Source organism: Halichoerus grypus, chromosome 5, assembly GCF_964656455.1.
Source record: "Halichoerus grypus chromosome 5, mHalGry1.hap1.1, whole genome shotgun sequence".
Taxonomy (NCBI): domain Eukaryota; kingdom Metazoa; phylum Chordata; class Mammalia; order Carnivora; family Phocidae; genus Halichoerus; species Halichoerus grypus.
Genome location: NC_135716.1, coordinates 25,207,735 through 25,226,632, shown reverse-complemented (window position 1 = coordinate 25,226,632; position 18,898 = coordinate 25,207,735). Strand labels below are relative to the sequence as shown.

Genomic DNA, 18,898 nt, shown 5'->3' with positions numbered 1-18,898 from the left:
GATATGGTAACAGGGTTGTATGGTGGCGGACGGTAGCTACACACATGGTGAGTGTTAGCATAATGTATAAACTTGTGGAATCACTATGTTGTACACCTGAAACTAATGTAACATTGTGCCTCATCTATACTCAAAAAAAATTTTTTTTAAAGTTCAACCTCATGCAAATTAGAAAAATACAAATTCAAACCATGGCACAGAATTTTACAACCAATGGATTGTGAAAATTAAGATCTCTGTTAGCTATCAAGGGCTGAATATATCAAGAAACATTATATATTATAAATAATTTTTTTTTAAAGATTGTATCTATTTATTTGACAGAGAGAGACACAGTGAGAGAGGGAACACAAGCAGGGGGAGTGGGAGAGGGAGAAGCAGGCTTCCCGTGGAGCAGAGAGCCCGATGCGGGGCTCGATCCCAGGACCCTGGGATCATGACCCGAGCCGAAGGCAGACGCCCAACAACTGAGCCACCCAGGTGCCCCTATAAATAATTTTTATACATCATCCATGGTATTGTAAAGTAGTGTGACCACTTGGGAAAACAATTAGCTTTACATAAATTTGAATAAATTTGAACAATTGCATCTTCTTTATACACTGAATTGGCCCTTCACTCAGATCTAAGAGAATCTCTTGTACCCTGTTCCACAAGATATATACAAGTTTACTTATAGACACATTATTTGTAAAAGCAAAACTGAAAACAATACAAATGAATGTCTTCTAGAAAATATACAAAGTGCATTATAGTCATAATTGAATCGTAACTGCATTAGACTGAAAGAAAATGGATAAACTACAGCAATGTGCTACAATTTGGATGACTCTTAGAGACCTTATGTTGAGTCAAAATGCAAGTCTCAGAAAACTATAAAATAAGCAAAATTAAACTTTATGTTGTTTAGAGTTACATTCATGTATGATTAAACTATATTCTTTTAATTAAGGAAGAGATGGCCTTAATATGGGAATATTTGGTTCTAACAAGAAGTCAGAGTAAGGCCCGGGAAGGGATAGGGAAGAAAAATATTGGCACTGTCTTAGTTAAGTGGTAGGCTTATTGGTGTTCATTCTAATATAATCCTTCATAAATTGTATTTTACATACTTAAATACTTTTATGTACAAAAATATTTTTAAAAGAGAGTATACAGGACATTCATGTGGAAATGTAACTGACCCATTAAATGGTAACTTAGTACCAGTATCTCAATAGATCTGGTGAACAGTGGGTTGTATTCATATTGCTTTATTTTTGGGGAGGGGGGTGAGTATTTTCTAGCATTCCTATCACACCCAAAAATAATTTGACTTTTGTAACTATAAAATATTATTTTTTTTAAAGATTTTATTTATTCATTTGAGACACAGAGATACAGAGAGAGAGAGAAAGCATGAGCAGGGAGAGAGGCAGAGGGAGAGGGAGAAGCAGGCTCCTCGCTGAGCCAGGAGCCCGATGTGGGGCTCGATCCCAGGACCCTGGGACCATGACCTGAGCCGAAGGCAGACGTTTAACCATCTGAGCCACCCAGGCGCCCCTAAAATATTATTTTAAAAATGAATGAAATAAGGCTGCTATGATTGGTTCATGCGTTAAAAAAAAAATTACCACAAACATATTGGTAGCTGCTGTGACAAGTTCCATATTCTATGCATTTTTTAGTCCTTCTGTCCACCCATCAGAGTTTCACATATACAAAAGGATTCTGAAATTTTATTTTGATTTTCCAATACCTCAAAAAAGCAATTTTAAAAGAAACAGATAATACAAATATAATGCATTAATTTTAATATAGGTTAAGGATAACAATATTTTATCACTAGATTTTGCCACTGATTTTGTAAAGTCTTTATGTTTGTTGTATGTGTGTGTGTACAAATTTATGATCCCTTCTGTTTTCCAAGATTAATCTTTTAAATCTGCATTTACAGAGGAATATTATTTGGAAATTATCGTGTATATTTCTTGAATACTTGAATTTAATTTTTACCTTCCCAACCTTTATCCCAAATTAGTGTTATAATATTTTATAAAATCAAATTAAGAATTTTTAAATACCATTTTTTAATTTGTACATAGCTAACTTATTTTTTTTAAATATACCATTTAAAATACAATCGAAATGTCTTCAGGATTTCTAAAAAGATAACATACATAACCATGCACTTAATCAATTATTTACTTTTTATGTTGATAAATTTAATTTTTTTCTATGTCAGCTCAATATCTTCTACTATCTTAAGAACACCAAACTTTAAACATTTATGAAGGAATATTTACTTCTCTTGTATACAATAATTTTTATGACAAAAATATATCTTTGGGTACATGTCATAACAGCAAGTAGGTGATTTTTTTTATTTTTTTATTTTTATTTTTTTTTAAAGATTTTTTATTTATATATTTGACAGAGAGAGACACAGTGAGAGAGGGAACGCAAGCAGGGGGAATGGAAGAGGGAGAAGCAGGCTGCCCACCAAGCAGGGAGCCCGATGCGGGGCTCGATCCCAGGACTCTGGGATCGTGACCTGAGCTGAAGGCAGACGCCTAACGACTGAGCCACCCAGGCGCCCCGTGATTTTTTTTTTAAAGTAGACTCTGATATAAATATGGACGCTTTAATGTTCTTGACCTTTCAATTTGCATTTAGTAAAATGACTTTGTAAAATAAGTGGTCAGTAAAAGTTATCTGATTCTGTAATTTTCTAGTTTAAAGTAAATCTAATCAATCATTCTAAAAATGGTATAGTTGAAATGTAAATAAATGTAACTAATGAGTTATGCTATTGAGATTCAAACTTCCGTGTCTTGAAAATCTAATTTTACGATTTTGAAGAAATTATTGATCTTTCTGAAAATTATTTTTCTCATCTGTGTATTTTTAGGCATATTGGGAAGAATATCTGAAATGATATTATGAGAATTGTATATGTATAGCCTGACAGAGTGTGTATTCAGAAAAATGATCCTTTTTAATAGATGTAGCGTATTTGTAGCTTCCCTTAGAATATCATATATTAACCAATTTAGATGAATTCACAAAGAGTTCATCTGGGATGCCTAATTTAAAAATTCTATTTAGGGTTTCAGATTGCTATATGAAATTTTCTGTTACTGAAAACATTTATATTTATAAGAACATCTAGTTGCTTTCTGTGAGAAAAACCCGCATTTTGAGTATGCCATTTTACAGAAGAAAAAATGAATGTTTATGGAGAATAAGTGACTTGCAAAAGAAATATCACTAGTTAGTGACTTATAACACCATGTATAGTTTGCTTTTAAAATATCTGCTGTTTTCCTGAAAGCAGGCTAATGGGAGTAAACCTTTCACAGATTTGCTATAAAAGATTGAATAAATATAATTCATAGAACAAAGTGTTTAAATTTGCTTGTTGACATCTTTTATGATTTAACCCCTGTTTTAATGGTTTGATTGAGTCTGTTTCTTCACTCAAAGCAACCTCAATTCTTTTTGGCAATGTGCCTGGTATAAACAACAAATGATTGTGTATACTCTTGAATCCTTGCCTTACTCAGATTTGAAAGAGTCTTTTATGTTGACAAAAAGTTCTAGAAACCCCGACTGTCCTTGAGATCTATCCAATCATTAATTTGAATGCTCCAAAGTGAGAAATGATATCGAATGAGAAGAATCATTAACTGCCTAAGGTGCATCAAAATTTTAATTGTTTTTTTTTTTCTATTTCACTTGCATGCCCTATGGTGATCCATAAGTCTTTAGTAAATTAAAGCGTTAGAGAAGAGGGTACTAACCACAATATAGCATCCTTTTCAAATATGTTCATAGAAAAACCCACTTCTGCCCTCAATTTCTGTGTTTTCTGACATCTGTATTTTTTATACACGGCTATCACCATCACCAAGGACATAATTGGATTAACAGTGAGCAAAATTCATGTTGCCATTTGCAGATCTCATTAATTTTATACATAAATAAGAAAAACCTAGTATTGCTTCTCTTTATTGAGTAAACAGTTGTTAATATCACATGCAATTTACACGTACACATTCACACAACACACACACTGAGTCATCTATGCCAGTAGGTCAAGCACTTAGAGCCCCTGCATTTCACAGACATTTTATTATACAAGAGAGATAGATAATCAGGATACAAGGACTACAGGTTCTAACTCTGAAGGAGGAAGTCTTCAGAGACAACAGATTGGGTTAGGTCTTACCATCTCAATCAAACCTGACTGGGAAATTAAAGGAGCGAAGGAGAGAAAAACAGAGACAAGATTAATCATGTAAGAAGAAAACTATAGTGGTTGCTCAGGAACAGTTATGGGGATACTGCCAACATTTTCTGAAGGAAGAAAGGTCTACCAATTGCACAAATGGGAACTCAAGCCATGATTATTCTCTATTCGTTCTAATAAGTATTCCTTCATTATATCCCTTAGGCTTGTGGATTCTAAGGTTATCTCAAAAATCCAGTGAGTTTGTAAAACTAAACAAGAAATTGTGATAAGATGTATTACATCTATTATATTTATCCCTCACAGTACTGAAAAAAAAATACTAGGTAAATAAATGATATTCAGTAACAATAAAGGAATAAAGTTCAGAGAATTTAGCCACAGTAGTGAAGTATATTTTATAACTATGACCAAGAAGGTATAAATAGATTATGGATAATCACAAAGTAAAAAAGTCAACAACAAGGGGTAGTTTTATGATAGAAATAGGAAAAATAAGATAGAGCTTTCTCTAGCAAAACTTAGTTGATCAAGTAATCATTTTTAAAAGCACTTGAAATATGCTTCATTGTAACTGTGCTCAGTGAAATCCAATCCAATATAATTATTGAATTGTCAGTTCTAGGATTCCTTAATATGTAGGCCATCTTAATTCTTATTCACTATAATATCCACAGAGAGTAAAATGAACATAGACTTCTTTACACTTTCAAGGCTTATTATAGATCTAAATATAAAGGATAATATTCCTAAGCTTCAGAAGAAAATGTAGGAGAATCTTTTTCTGTCTTTAGATAAGTAACTATTTATCAGACTAGAAAGCACTAATAAATTTTCAAATTAATAAATTGGACTTTTCCAAAATTAAAAATTTCAGCTCATCAAAAGATGTATAACAAAATGAAAATTAAAGATTGGAAAAACACATTTGCAACGTATATATTTGTCAAAAAATGGTATAAGGATTGAATAAAGACACAATTCAGTAATATCACGACAAATCAAACAACCCAATTAAAAATAGGTAAAATATTTGAACAGATACTTCATAAGATATATCAATAAATGCTCAATAAGCACATAAGAAAGTGCTTAATAGCATTAGTAATCACAGAAATGCAAAATAAAAGCACAATAAGATTGTCAACCTCAAATGTTGGCAATGATGTGGAGCAATCAGAATTCTTATACGATGATGGCAGAATATAAAATAGGGCTTGGGGCACCTGTTTGGCTCAGTTAAGAGGCTTACTTTTGATTTAGGCTCAGGTCATGATCTCATGGGTCATGAGATTGAGCGTCCTCAGGCTCCAGGCTCAGTAGGGAGTCTGCTTACAGATTCTCTCTCTCCCTCTCCTCCTGCCCCTCCCCCTACTCTCGCTTTCTCTTTCAAATAAATAAATCTTAAAAAAATAATTACAAAAAAGAATAAAAAATAGGGCAACCACTTTGGAAATCTATTTGGGGGTATTTTATGATATTAAGCAAAGATTTACCCCAATAATCCAACAATTCTACTACTAGGTATTTTTTCTAGATAAATGAAAATGCATCCACAGAAAGACGTGCAGGGAATATTTATTACATCTTTATTCAGAATAGCTCCAAACTTAAAAAAATCCAAACTTTTTTTACCAGGAAAATAAACAATTCATGGGATGAAATTGTTGTTCCACAACATAAAGGAATAAACTGTTGATACAGCAATGTGTATGAATCTCAAAAACAGTATGCTTAGTGAAAAAGACCAGATACAAAAAGTACATTGTGTAGCATTCGATTTCTATGAATATAAATATAGAAGGGGCAAATTAATCCCTGGTAAAGCAAACTAGTACGGTGGTTCCTTCCGAAGTATGGGGATTGACTGGAAAGGAATAGGATATGACTTTCTGGGATGATGAAAATATCTGTAGGTTAATAGGGATGTTACATGAGTTTATACCCGTTTCATCAAAACCTAATTGTACACTTAAGATCTAAATATTGAGCTGTAGAAAATTAATGCCCCAATTATAAATAAAATTTTGATTCTAACATATATTAACTTAATTCAAAATATAATTCAATGTTTTCTATTTAGTCAACATTGAGAACAAGATGTTTATATATAAACATGCATGCTTAAAGTTTGTCTCTATTGATTTAGGACCATTATCTGGAAAATAAAAGACTGAACTCTTTAGAAAAAAATAAAATGATTTTGACAGACTCACATAATTATTTAGATGTCACATTGTTTAACTTTAAAAAATAGTTTTGTTCTTCACAATCCCTTTATATTATTAAGTATGTAAACTTAGATTGTGTTAATACACTTAGATTGTAAATTTGAAAATTTCAAAAATAAAGTTTTATGATATGGTTGATTATTTGAAGGTCTAATTTACTGAGAGAGGACTTAGTCAATAGTCATTAGTCAATGTTCTCTCTTCCAGTTTAAAATTTAAACCCTAAATTGCTAAGTAATATATATCAGAAAAATATACTTAAAATTTGGAAGAGATATAAAGAAACCAGAAAATTATTTTTTTCTAATGCCTCTGGGTATTCAAGGTAAAAATCTTAAAATTCAAAGACTAGTAGAAAGGGGAAAAATCCTCATAGCCCCATCACCATAAGATAACCACAGTTGTCATTTTGGAGTAAATCTTTCAGTTCATAAACAAACACAGACACAAATGCACAAGCTATCTTATATTATTATCCATGCTGCTTTACAATCTGTTTTTTTTTTTTTATTCTATCCAGTGATATATTGTGAACCCTTTCTCTATCCATAAAAAATTGTTGTAAGATTTGTTAACTTACTGCTGCATTTTCTCCATTGGTTATTAATCAGTCTCTATCACAAAACATTCATAATTTTGCTGTTTTAAACAAAACAGCAAAACAAATTCTGTATCTAATTTGGAGAGGGAGACATTTGATTGATTGATTGATTGATATTATAAGTAATAACCTTAATTATTAGTTATTGTTGTTGTCCTTTAGAAACAGTACATAGACTGATATTCCCATTACTCATGCAGGAAAGTACCTAAATATCTTCACCAACAGTGTTTACAATTGTTTAGGTCTTAGTTTTATATTTGAAAAATATTACATTGCTATTTTTGTTTTTTTCTGATAGCTACCAAGATTTATTTTTACTAGTTTCTTATTTTACATTACTAATTTAACATTCTTCTTTTGGGAACTCCCTGTGCATATTTTTGCATATTTCCATTCATATGACTATAATTTTCATATTTTAAAAAGTTATTTATATTAAGTATATCATGACTTTTTGTTTTATACATCTTGAAAACAATTCTCTTTGATCATTATTTAAATATTTTATTTGATGTATATTTTGATCATAAAAAATGTTTTTATTCATGGTGTCACATCTTGCAATCTCTATATTTTGGTTAACATTTATAATGATAGGAAATTAAATTTATACAAATAAATTTTGAGAAGTTATACTATGTTAGATATTTTAATTTTCTCAAAAATTTTATATTCTCCACTGCCATTAAATATAAAAAATTCACATTTTCATATAAAATAACTTTTCCTTAAGATGAAATGGAATAGAGTTATATATAATGATGTTGCATATTATATGACTTTTGTTATTCATCTCATATCTACTTCTCTCACAGAATTCACTCTATCAATAAATGGTAAATTTTTGTTAGTTGTTGACAGAGTCTGTTTTCTATAGAATAGCTTAAGTGATCTTTTCAGATTCTGAAATACAATAATAGGTCATGGTTTATGGGAATTGCAAAAAAGGTGACCTTACTGGTGGGAGAAATTGCAAAAGGACCTCCTTCTTGGGAATACATTTCAAAATAGGTCTCCTTTCCCCACACTAAAACAGAACCTGGCTAAAGTAGCATAGGCTGGATTATTGGATCTAAGGCCTGGCAACTTTGTGCAGTACAAAAGTTGACTATGTTGGTGGTGACCCAAGTTAGATCATGTCACATCCATACTCAAAACCCTGATGGCCTTTTAGCTCACTTAAAAAAAAATTCAGTGTTTACGATGGTCTGCCAGACTTTGTATAGACTTGCCCTATTGCATCACTTCTCAGGCCTCATTGTGTACTCATCTTCACATGCATGTTCCACAATTAGGATGTTTGCCCTGGTTGTTCCTTTTCCTTGGAAATCTCTCACTTCCGTTTGTCACCCCAGCTCTTACTGGTTCTACTCAACCAGCTCTGACCACAACATTTAAAACTTCAAATTTGAGTAACATCATAATAGTGGAATAAAAGTTTTCTCCCATCTTCCCCTAAAAAACACTGATTTAGACAATTGTTCATGGATGAGAGATGCTTTGTAGAAGTCCAGGAGTCCAACAAAGATGTTCCAATTCATCATTTGAGCAAAAAATATTAAGATTGGATGCATCAAAGTTGGTAAGAGGAACAGTTTCGCTTTACCTGTGTCCTTCTTTCCTCAAGATGATACAGATGAGCCTTCTCAGCCCTTGATTTCTCTCATGGGGGGAAGTGAGAATATATGAATGATGCCCAGATTTCCCAGCTGTATAGGATGCTGCCAGAGACACTCACTTCTTTTTCATCCCACCCAGAATACTGGGGGACAGAGACCAGTTGGGAAATTGGAATTTATGGCCCTCGGAGGACTTCAGACAGAAACAGGATCTACTTACAGCATCATGGACTCCATCAGGAAACCTTCCCATGAGCTGTTAGGGGTGCCTCACCTACAGATGCTCCAACTGGCCTTTCTTTCTCTCTGAACAAATAAAAACCCATAAACAGATGGTTTCACTGGTGAATTCTACCAAACATATTAAGAATTAAAGTCCAGCCTTTTAAAACTCTTCCAAAATATTGAAGGGCGGTGGAACACTTCCAAATTTTATGAGGCCACCATTACGCTGATACCAAAGCCAGATAAGGACACCACAAGAAAAGAAAAGTACAGGCCAACATCCTTGACAAATATAGATGCAGAAATCTCAACAAAATACTAGCAAACTAAAGTCAACAGCACGTTGAAAGGATTATACACCATGATTGTGGGATTTATCTCTGGGATGCAAGGATGTTTCAATATAAACAAATTAATCAGTGTTATGCATCACATTAATATAATGAAAAATAAAAATTATATGATTATTTCAATAGATGCAGAAAAATGCATTTGGCAAAAATTTACATCTACTTGTGATAAACACTCTTAACAAATTAGATACAGGAGGAACATAACTCAACATAATGAAGTCCATATAGGACCACCCCACAGCTAGCATCATACTCCATGATGAAAGGTTGAAAAGTTTTCCTCTAAGATGTGGAACAAGACAAGGTTACCCACTCTCACTACTCATATTCAATATAGTATTGGAAGTCCTAGCCAGAGCAAACAGGTAAGAAACATAAGTAAACGACATTCAAATGTGAAAGGAAAATGTAAACTTGTCTTTGCATATGGTATGATCTCTATATACAGAAAATCCTAAAGACAGTAACACCCTGTTAGAAGTAATAAACTAATTCAGTAAAGGTGCAAAAAAAAAATAAAGACACAAATAAATGGAAAACTGTTCCTTGTTCATGGATGAGAAAGGATTAATATCATTAAATTAACAATAATTAATAATTATAATTAATAATTGATTAATAATAACTATTAATAATAATGATAATTAACCCAAAATTCTCTGTGGAGTCAATGTAGTCCTTTTCAAAATTACAATGGCATTTTTTACAGAAATAGGAAAAACAATCCTAAAATGTATATGAAACCCAACAAAAGGCCCTGAATGGCCAAAGCAATCCAGTAAGAACAGTGAGAAGAAGAACAAAGTTGGAATAAGAAGAACAAAGTTGGAGGCATCACATTTCCTGATTTCAAACTGTATTACAAAGCTACAGTCACCAAAAAGTATGATACTGGCAAAAAACAAATTAGACCAATGGAACAGAATAGAGAGCCAAGGAAGAACCCCCCCCCCCCCCCGCCACACACACACACACACACAGTCAACCAATATTTGATGAGTAAGCCAAAAATAGCCAATGGGGAAAGGATAGTGACTTTAATAAATTGTGCTGGGAAAACTGGATAAATATATGCAAAAGAATGAATTTGATCCCTATCTTATACCACAAATAATCCAATTTAAAATGGGCAGAGAACCCGAATAAACATTTTTCCCAAGAAGTCACACAAGTGCTCAATAGGTAAATTAAAAGTTACTTGACATCACCAATTATCAGAGAAATAGAAATTAAAACTACAATGAGATATTACCTCATGCCTGTTAGAATGATTATTATCGAAAAAGAAAAGAGATAACAGGTATTAGTGAGGATATCAAAGAAAGGGAACACTTATGCACTGGGGATGGAAATGTAAATTTGTTCAGCCACTATGGAAAACACTATGGATATTCTTCAAAAAATTCAAAATAGAACTACCATATTATTTAGCATTCCACTTCTGGGCACATGTCCAAAGGAAATGAAGTCACTATCTTGAAGAAATATCTATACTCTCATGTTCGTTGCAGCTTTATTTAAGAGATGGAAGCAATCTAAGTGTCCATCAATAGATGATAAGTCAACCACTAGTTCTATATGATATATCACTTATATGTGGATTCTAAAAAAGCCAAACTCAGAGAAATTGAGTAGCATGGTGTTGCCAGGGACTGAAGTTTGGGAAAATAGGGAAATGTTGGTCAAATATTACAAGTTTCCAGTTATAAGATGAAAAGTCCTGGACATCTAATGTACATCATGGTGATTATAGTTAACAATACTGTATTTATATACTTGAAATTTGCTAAGAGAACAAATCAGATTCTCACCACACACATGCAATTATGTGAGGTGATAGAGGTGTTAACCTTATTGTGGTAATCATTTCACAATATATATATGTATCAAATTACCATGTAGTATGACTTAAACTTACACAATGGTCTATGTCAATTATCTTGGTTAAACTGGAAAAAATTAAAATAGCAGACTCTCTACTCACTACCTCTCCCCCTCAGATGGATTTCTATTTCTGTACAGTGGTTGTTTATTTTTATTGCCTGCCTCCCCCAAGAAGATTTTTTGTATGTTTACACTTACCTGCATTATATTTATCTCTTTTACTTTTAGCATTATTAGCATTATTAATTCCTGAAAATTCATGCAACTTAAGAAGATAAAATTCATGTTGTGGCCATTTCTAGACTATGACTACGACTTTATGATAACTACTTCCTTTTTTTCAATGATAACCTTAGAAGTTATTTCTTTAGAAAATTAAACATTCTTAAAAACTTAACTTTGTTTCTAATAGTAAAATAGAAAGTGTGAATGAGAACATTTTGATACTGTGACCTATTTTGTCTGTTGACTGGTCCTGAGCATTCTTTATGTCAATTTCTACAACTGAGGTTAGAATGAAATGCTGTTTTTCTGGAATACTTTTCACCTAGGGATGGTGGGTGAGGTTGTTATCTGAATTAAAGCTAATGCTGATATCTGAATTACTTATAAAAGAAAAAAAAAACAAAAATGTCTTGTAATAGAAGAATAATTAAATGAATTATAATATAATTAAATATAAGCGTCTGATAATTTGATTATAACAAAAATTCTAGTCACATGTGAAATATGTATATTTTAATGTAGGGAGATTAAATAAGAACATAAATAGCATATATAGTATGATCCTAAATATGTAAATATGTCCCATAAGATTAAAATTATTTTTTTACCTTTGGCATAATTTTCTTTTTGAGAAAATATAATATTCACATAAAAAAGGAAAATAAAGCTTAGAATTACTTTCATGCATCAAGTAAACCAAATTGTTTAAATGCACCAGCATATGATATAAGCTAAACATAGAACTATGAAGGAATTCTCTAATGGTGTGTTGGTGCAAGTACCACATTTAGCCCCCAATATCAATTTTTATTTAATAAATTAACAACTTACAGGAAAACAAGCAGGATCATCAATAATTGGAGTTTTAGAGAATACTTTGAAAGTATGAAATTGTGTTTGCCAAATCCAATATGTCTCTCTACTTACACAAGCAAGAGTGACAAGACCTACAAACCTCTTCTCTGCTTTATTGCAAGGCGGCTATAGCAAGCCATTAAAAAATAACCATTGGAGTTCATGGAAAATAACAAAATATAAGTATCAAATCTCCAAAAGATACAGAACAGCAGACATACCATAAGGACATGTATTAAGTGAGAATGTGAGAGAAACAAAAAGCAAGAAAACAGTGAGTCAAAGAGAGAGACACAAAAATGAATCAAACTGCCAGCAACAGTTTCAGCTTCTAATCAAACAGCAGACTCTATATAAACACAGTCTGGAAGGTGCTGTAGGTTACACATTGGATTTTTTCTCCCTAGTCTTTCTAATTAAAATCAGCTGTAACATTAGCAACAGTATTTCTTTAAGCATAAAAACCAATAGATGCTTTATATATCCAAATTTGAGCAAAATTTTATAGAGTACATATTGGAAGAGTGACCATAAAACAAAACCAAGAATAAATTTGTAATTTATCTTTTGGTTTATATCTTTGTATGTTATACATGCTTAAAATATTTTTTATTATTTATACATTAAATTTTGTCAAAGAAAAAATAGACTTTAATTCATATATCAATACATAAGCGATGGAGATTATATACATTATGAATAATATATTATGAATTTTATTTCGTTTTTCTTTTCTTTTTTTTTTTTTTTTTAACAAGCTTAAGCTCTGAACTGAGACAAAGATGGGTTGCAGTGATGATCCTGCCTCTTGCTACTTTGAACAAATTTAACCTTGGGCAAGTAATGTAAGACTCATTTTCCCAATTGTAAAACATTGATGATAATAATAGGAATCTTTTCACTTTGTTTGAGAAATTAAATAATATAATGAATACAAAATACTTGGTAGTGTCAGGTACAGGGGACTTAATAAATGCTAAGGATTAGATTTATTGAGCTTTCATTACATTGTAGTACACACAGAATCTCTGTAAATTAAGTGCTATTATTCCCATTTACAAATTAGGAAAGAAAGAATGAGAAGAAAAAATTGATTTTCCCCATCTGACAAAGTCTTTTAACTTCCCAGAGGCCACAATTGTTTCTTCAAAAAAAGGAGCCAAGGTAAAATAAAAATGCGTTTTCTCATTTTCAAGGGGATCTAGAGAGAATAGATACTTTTGCAAACCATACTCTCAGTGATTTTATAGTTAGAAACTGCCAGGTAGCATCGAGTGCTTTATTTCTTTTTTATATTTACGCCAATTATATTGCACACATTGCTGCTGTAAAGAAAATATGCAAAAAGCTTTGTCCTTTTACTTTAATATACATCATTTTAGCCAACTGGAAACTCTAAGAATTATTTTTCTTATTCTCTTTTAGCCTGTAATCTGATGGGATGTGTACAGGTGAACACAGATACCTGCCCACCTCCCCCCCAACACACACCCTCTAGTGTACCATCTGTTTTCTATCTTGACTTAGTGCCATCTGTTTTCTATCTTGACTTAGTGCCATGTCATTAACAAAAGACAGTCAGCCTTTAATGATCTTGGCCATGATAATGAAATAACAGACATGTCAGCCTTATTGTGTATTTCTTAAAGGGATAGATATTGAAAGACTTCGAGTAAGGGAAGAAACAATTAGTAATACTTTGTAAATGAATGTATAGCAACAAACAAAAAAACAAATAAACCCTCATCAGTAATCAATCTAGTGACCTTTTCTTTGCATAGACATGTGGTTTGAAACAACTCAGATATATTTAACTATCATTCTGAGTGTAAACATAGCCAAGTATGTAAAGAGTCTTTAATTCTTAGAGTTTATCTGCTTAGAATATTTTGAATTAACAGTTCAAAAACAGTTTACTACAGTTAAAAAAATTATACACATTGGTAAAAATCTGGGACTTAATGAAATATGTAAAATCTGGCATTTTGAACTTGGTTGAATTAGAGTTGATCTATATTTAAAAGAGGTTTTTGCTAAGACAGCAAAAATTTCTCATGTTTAGATACCCTATATTCCAAGAAGAAATTTTGAAGAACCACTTAATTAATAGACAGGTGACAACTGATTTTCACACCTGTTTTATCAAGTAGCTTAAAAATAAATAATCTCATTTGTATGTACAGAAATGTAAATTTCCCAGTTAGTGATATAAATGGGTCCATTTTTCAGATATTTAGATTTTATAAACTATACACATTATATAAAATTAATGTATTTTCTTATATGAATATTGATTTTTACATATTTTGCGTATTGTATATTAAAGTTGAGTAGCCGCATTGCATGGTATGCTTTCACTTTATCAACAGTTATGCCCATAACTAATGAAGTCTTAAAATAAGTATTTAAAAAAACAAAATACCTTTAACCAATCTAAAGAGGTCATAATTCAATTTACATTCACTCTTTTGAGAGATAATATTAATATACTAGTATTATGAAGTCAAAGATACTGAGCTAATTTGTGCATGAGATGATATATTTCCAAATGAACAAAAACTAAATGGTGAATATGACTTTATTACAATTGTATCACAAATGTTAAGTATCTTGTGTAAACTTTTACCCATAACATATTTTCCCTCCATTCTTCCATTCAAAACACACTAACCTTGTCCTAAAGTTTGTAGGATGAGGATGTCCATCATATAAGGATAAGTAGTCATATTCTTCTTCTAGAGCAAATGACTGAAAAACAATTTGTATTCTATTCCGTTCTTCTGCTATTATTACCCATGTACAGTTTGCACCATTTGGATATCCATATGGAAAACCAGGGCTTTCTATAGTGCCATTAAGTCCTTTTAAAGTTCCACCACATGTATAAATAAATCCTGAAACAAAAGACAAATAAACAGACATTAATATTATATAAAACACAAACAATCCAGGAGACATATAATTTTGAAAAAGCCTTTTTTTCTAAGCCCTATGTTACCATAATTTTGTAAATGGCAAGGGCTGGGTAAATTATCTAATTTTCTTTTTTAAAAAGATAAGGCATAACTAGCAAAATCCTTTAAAAAAAAACTTGCCATTTATCAAACATCTTGTGGTTAGGAATTATAAACCAGGTGATGAAGTAAGTTTCTCCACACATCATGATCCAACAGACAAACAAAATCTTAGAACATGATATCTTCCCTGAAGTAGTTTCCAATCTAATCATGGACAATCATGAACAACAATGAAAATTAAATAATTTTTGAATGCATTTTATGTCTTAAAAAATTAACTCCACTTTTCTTGGTAAAACATGCTATTTTTTTTCTGTCCATATCTCTGCGATGTAGCCAATGTGCCTTAGGAAAATCCTTCCCACCCTGATTCTACCAGAAGGAAAAATGGTTCAGATCTAAAAAAACAATCTATGTAATCATTCTTTCTTTGACCAGAGTAGTTGGCCCAGGATAAACATAATCCTAAACTAACTATATCAGAGTCAAACCTAAGGTTGGGAAGAAAATACATTGAAAATTTGAATCCTGGACAACTGACAGTAGCCATCTTAAGAACTTCCATGGTTCAGGGAGCCTGGGTGGCTCAGTTGGCTGAGTGTCTGATTCTTAATTTTGTCTCTGATCATGATCTCAGGGTCGTGGCATAGAGCCCTCCATCGGGCTCCATGCTCAGAGAGGAGTCTGCTTGAGGATTCTTTCTGTCTGTCACTGGCCCTCCGCTGTTCTCTCATTCTCTCTCTAAAATAAATAAATAAATAAATAAATCTTAAAAAAAAAAAGAACTTCCATGGTTCTGTGGGAGTTCTAATTCTATGGGAAGTCTAAATTATTGACAGCTTGACTCTTGGAGACACCTAGAAAACTGACTATGTTTCTTGAGAAATTATTTATGAATATATGCTAGTCTATAGTCATATTAGGTAATGTAAAACTCTAAAATTTAGACAATGGTCAGGGAAGATGGTCCCAGCATGTATCTAGACTAGTCTAATTAAAGACTGGATCCATGGTTGCGGAAGTTCTGATAAGAATTCTTCTGGTAAGAATTCTTCACCTTGGTGTTATTTCCAGATCTGTGGGTTGTGCATGATGCTTATGGGTCATGAAGCTGTAAGTCAGAAATACAAGCTAATTTGGGGGAGAGAACACCATACCACCCAAAGTATCTATATTTGGAACTGGATATAGAAATGTAGGAAATATGGGGCACCCCTCTCTGAGAAGGAATGAGTATATGATAGGTATGGATATTTTTGAAAAATATGAGGAACCATGCACAGAAGATGGGAAGCCAGAGTTGTAGATTGTGGCAGACAGAGAATGATTTGGGATGTAATCCATTCTTTTCTCTTTTCACAAGAACACCATGCTTTTGCTAGGGGACACAATTCTCTACCAAACAACTGTATGCTTTAGAATAGCTGGCTCTACTGATTCTAATGGTGAGGCGGGTGGCTCAGGGCTGAATTAATCAGTACAACCCTATCCTCTTACCCACTTTTACTTCAGGAACCTACTCTGATTATTTCTATTTACCACAAAGTCCTAAACCTGGGATGTTCAGTATTGATATAAACACAGTTCTTGTGGTTCTTTTTGGCCTTTTAGAACGTTACCAAGAAGTTGGATAATGTAGAAGTTTAAAAAAAAATCAATATTTGTGTGTATACATACATTTTTGCTCATGCACCAAAAGTCAAATAGGGCATTTTATGATTTTCAAAAATAAAAAAAGGAGCAAGGTCTCTTTTAAATTGCTTCTTGCAGAGCAATTACTTTGAAGCCTTAGGTTAATTAGCTATCACCCATTTCTATCAGTTTTCTGCCTGAACAGCTTCCAATTTGAACTTCATAACTAAATGCAAGCATGAATCCCTTCAGCTACAATGTGATCTATGGGCTGTTTTATATATTCTCAAGCCCCATCATCCTGAATGGCTTTAGAAAAAGGACATATGTCCTAAAATAACATGTTCAGCTCTGGCCACTAATTCTTTAAGGGCCTGCTGATTCATACATTTCAGTTCCTTTCCTTTTTTGTTTCTTGAGGCAAATTAAGAATTACACCTATTTTTAAGCTTTCTTATCTGTGTTCTTCATTTTATTTTCATTTTTTGTTTATATTGAAGTTTGATTAAACATCACATTATTCATAATAACAAAGTACATTTTTCCAACAATAGGTTTATAATTTCCACATCCCCCCAAAAAACAGAAACAAATAGAGTTCTTAAAAGTAAAGTAAAATTTCCCTCATTTACTTATGCTTCACAAGGTTGGTCATTGTTATCACCTTAGTGTGTATCTCTCTTAGGCCATTTCTAGGCAAATGAAGATATATGCATATTTCCATGCATTATATATGTATATATATTTACAAATAGAATCAGTCATACTATGCATAATTTTCTGAATCTTTTTGTGTATATGTGTAAAATATTACTGATTCTGGATCCACATGTGTACTTCTCCTACATTCTTTTTTAATGACTACATAGCTATATGGCATATGGTATGCCTGTACTTAATTTTATTTAATTATCTCTTATTGACAGCTTTAGTCTTTGTGTTTTCAAGGGCACAAAGAACAACTTTGGATGTATACCCTTGTGCACTTGTGTGATACATACTTCAGATAGAATTCCAGAAGTGGGTGTTGGCTGCATTTTAAATTTAGGTAGATAATCCAAACAATCCTCGATAAATGTGAAAATTTCTACTGCTATCAACAGGTTATGAAGTGTTTTCAACCTACAACTTAAATTTTGGCAACATTAGATTTTTTACAAAGCAAAAAAAAAAATGTTATCTTACTATTTTATTTTGCATTTCTCTGGTAACTGTTGGGATCAAATATCTTGTTATATGTTTGTCATTTATTCATAATTCTTCTTTTATGAATTGCTTCTCCATACCCTTCACTTATTTTTATTGGACTCTACTTTTTTTAATTCTCTTTTAGGATACAATTGCTTAGCTTTCTGATTATTCATTGGTAATCCATATTTCCTTTCACATATACATTTCTAAATGAAATAACTTTGCTTATTCTTTATAGCTCATTGCTCTCATAAATCCACAACTCCTTAGTGCTCTTTATAGTACATGTGAGGCTTCATCTTTTCCACTCCTTTCCTTTGATGATATTTCTCCCATATTGTTCATCTATTCATCACATATGCCAGGCCTTCAGGATAAGATGATTAAAAGGACATTATTCCAGCCTGTCTTCATGGAATTGACAAGCTACAACATAAGACAGCATGAATATACAGATTATTAATGTAGAATATGGTAAATGCTATGATTGGGGTAAGCACTCATTGCTGTGAGAATACATGGAAGCAAAACTTAATCTAGAGGGGCGGAGCAAGATGGCGGAGGAGTAGGAGACCTGGATATCGTCTCCTCTCAGGAATTCAGCTGGATAGGGATCAAACCATTCTGAACACCTACAAACTCAACAGGAGATCGAAGAAAAGAATAGCAACAACTCTCTGAACAGAAAAGCAACCACTTTCTGGAAGGTAGGACGTGCGGAGAAGTGAATCCGAGGCAGATTCGGGAGGATAGATGGCGGGGGAGGGGCCTCCGTCGGCCGCTTCTGGCAAGTGATAGAGCAGCAGAGCACAAAATCGGAACTTTTAGAAG

The 18,898-nt window shown here is 32.5% G+C and overlaps 1 protein-coding gene across 6 annotated transcripts in view; it reads right to left on the bottom strand.

Moving 5' to 3' along the window:
• CSMD3 (CUB and Sushi multiple domains 3) overlaps positions 1–18,898 on the bottom strand; it is a 1,190,044-nt gene that overhangs the window by 1,035,348 nt on the left and 135,798 nt on the right. For all 6 annotated transcript variants that reach the window (XM_078072078.1, XM_078072080.1, XM_078072079.1 and 3 more), the window contains exon 2: positions 14,899–15,121. In XM_078072078.1, the coding sequence (XP_077928204.1) occupies positions 14,899–15,121 (223 nt within the window). The remainder of the gene's footprint in view (positions 1–14,898; positions 15,122–18,898) is intronic.